This window comes from Pteropus alecto, unplaced genomic scaffold, assembly GCF_000325575.1.
Source record: "Pteropus alecto unplaced genomic scaffold, ASM32557v1 scaffold398, whole genome shotgun sequence".
Lineage (NCBI taxonomy): Eukaryota > Metazoa > Chordata > Mammalia > Chiroptera > Pteropodidae > Pteropus > Pteropus alecto.
In genome coordinates this window covers 1,178,007-1,180,246 of record NW_006442497.1, presented here as the reverse complement: position 1 = coordinate 1,180,246, position 2,240 = coordinate 1,178,007, and the positions used below count along the sequence as shown (strand labels likewise).

Genomic DNA, 2,240 nt, shown 5'->3' with positions numbered 1-2,240 from the left:
CATCACCAACCAGGGCTAAGGTAGGACACTGGAAGTCCAGGAGTTAGCTGCTCTCAAAGAACAGTCTTTAAGTTCAACAAGGCAAACCACCTCTCTCAGGCAGAGGAAGGACCAGTGACAAGAGGAGGATGGAAGGGGATGGAGAGATTCAGAGGCTGTGACGCCAGCCTGGGAGAGGGGTGGGGCTGCTGCATGGGGGAGGCCTGACCTAATTTAGGTCCCACCCTCAGGGTAGTAGAAACAGTTGGTGACTACAGTAAAGGTGACAGTACAGGCCAAGGGAGGAAGCGGGGGAAGGCTGGGCTGGCCACGCTACAGAAGGGCTTTCTGGGAGTGTCCAGCCACAGGAACCTTCAAGCAGCCCTGGCTGAGAGTTCTGAAAAACTCCTCCTTCCCTGAAGCCGTGGGCTGGGCTGTCATTGGATCGCTTTCAGTTTTGTTTCTGCAAGAAACGAAACTTGACAAGAAGACTCCGGAGACCAGAGCATGGAGGGAGCCTTCAAGGTGTGCAGGAACTGGTAAGGAGCTGCTTCTCTAGTGGTGACCTGAGGTTCCCTAGTGAGAGGAGCAGACAGAATATGGCAGTTTCTGAAATGAGGAGAAAAGGAAGGACAAGGTGGGGACTGTGGCTCCCTAGGCAGGGAAGGCTTAAACTCAGTAGATCTCTAAGATAATGGGATAAGAAGTGGTTGGCATTACCGTACATCACTGAAACTTGCTCCTTCCACCTGCCCCCCAAGATAGGCTAGATTTTTCTGGGATAGTCCTAAAGCCAAAAAGCCAGGCTAATTGTACCTGCTGGGCTACTCGTACTTATCAGACCTCGGGTCCTAATTCAGGGTTCTGATCATATGATCTTCACACCAGCCCAAGACTATTCCTCACTCATCTTGAGAAGGAGCTGTGGGGTGAGATAAGAGAGACTTAGCAAGGGTCAGGATTACACCTCTAACTCAGGGGAGACTGGCCATTGAAGGGCCTCGCCCTCAAAGCTCCCCACCTGTGGGAACCAGGGGACATCCTGCCCAGAGATCTTTGCTCCATTCATACCCTCCTGGCTCTCAGGTGTATGAACCAGCTCAGGAGAAAGAGCTGAGGGGACAGGACAAAGAGAACTGGGAAAGTGAAGTGAAAGCGCCTCCTTTCACTTCAGTCAGCTCTGCTGCGAGCAAGAGCTGATCAAAGTGAAAGGAGGCATTTCTTCGTGGTAAGGAGTGTTAAGAAATACCCTGCCCAGGAACCGGAAGACTCAGAAGCTTGTGTTCCTTGGGATCTCCAAGAAAGGACTCAGGGCCTCTCTGTGGGATACACAGGTGAGCCTGGAGGCAGGGGATGGATGGATGGCTTCTCACTCTGAAACACAGAGATTCTGAAAGTTGGCACTGCCCTTACAGGAAGTGTGGGTATGCCAGAGCTGGATGCCCAATCAGCTGTGGGCCAAGCAGAGGAACACTTGAAAACAAGACAAAATAGTTGAAAGACTCTGATATATGTAATTTCATCTTTTAAACAGCTCTACCGAGGTAAAATTGACATTAATTGCCTTTATGGTACATTTTTAAAGAGTACCCTTTGACATATGTGTATATCCATGAAACCATCACCACAATCAGGATAATGAACCTATCTATCACGCTAAAAGTTTTCTAGTGCCCCTTTGTAATCTTTCTCTCCCACTTCTGCTAGCTGGGGCAATATAAGAGTGCTATAGAGTATCCTTACACTTATTTTATGGTTTTGCATTTCTGATATGGGATCAACATGGGGAAGGAAGATAGGTGGCATCATCATCACATTTTCAGTGCTTGAGGCCTCGAAAGATCTTAACCCAGCAACCCTGGATGTGAAATATGGCTCCACATTTTATACCGTGAAATAAGCCTGTTTTTCTTCTCACTTGATCCTGCAGCAAAAGAAGTGTGGCCTCTGCCCACTTGGTTCTCCATGAGGCCTACTGTCAGCTGTTTCTGGTCCTCTGCCCGGAGTGCAAGGAACCCGTCTTACAGGAGAAGATGGACGAGCACTGCAAGAATGGGCACCAGCAGGTGAGGCAGCCAAAGGAGGGATGGAAGTGAGAGCCCTGGGAGGCGAGGCAGAGTCTGGTCCTTGCTGAAACAACTGGCTTGGTTGCCATGGGCAAGTCATTTAGCCTGGGCCCCCCTCTGTCAAGTGGACATGATAATTCTCATACTAAACTGCCTTTCTCATACTAAACTGAGTCTACCCCTAGTTCTCATTCC

General features: G+C 49.5%; 1 protein-coding gene across 7 annotated transcripts in view; it reads left to right on the top strand.

Moving 5' to 3' along the window:
- The first annotated feature begins 235 nt into the window (after positions 1 to 235).
- Positions 236 to 2,240, top strand: part of XAF1 (XIAP associated factor 1) — a 13,355-nt gene continuing 11,350 nt past the window's right edge. The window contains exons 1-4 of one of the 7 annotated variants that reach the window (XM_025040175.1): positions 236 to 518; positions 1,238 to 1,313; positions 1,395 to 1,523; positions 1,910 to 2,045. In XM_025040175.1, coding sequence (XP_024895943.1) covers positions 2,013 to 2,045 — 33 coding nt within the window. In that variant the 5' untranslated portion in view covers positions 236 to 518; positions 1,238 to 1,313; positions 1,395 to 1,523; positions 1,910 to 2,012. Of the gene's footprint in view, positions 519 to 1,212; positions 1,314 to 1,394; positions 1,524 to 1,909; positions 2,046 to 2,240 lie in introns of all 7 variants that reach the window. The other 6 variants (XM_025040176.1, XM_025040177.1, XM_025040178.1 and 3 more) reach the window with 6 other exon arrangements.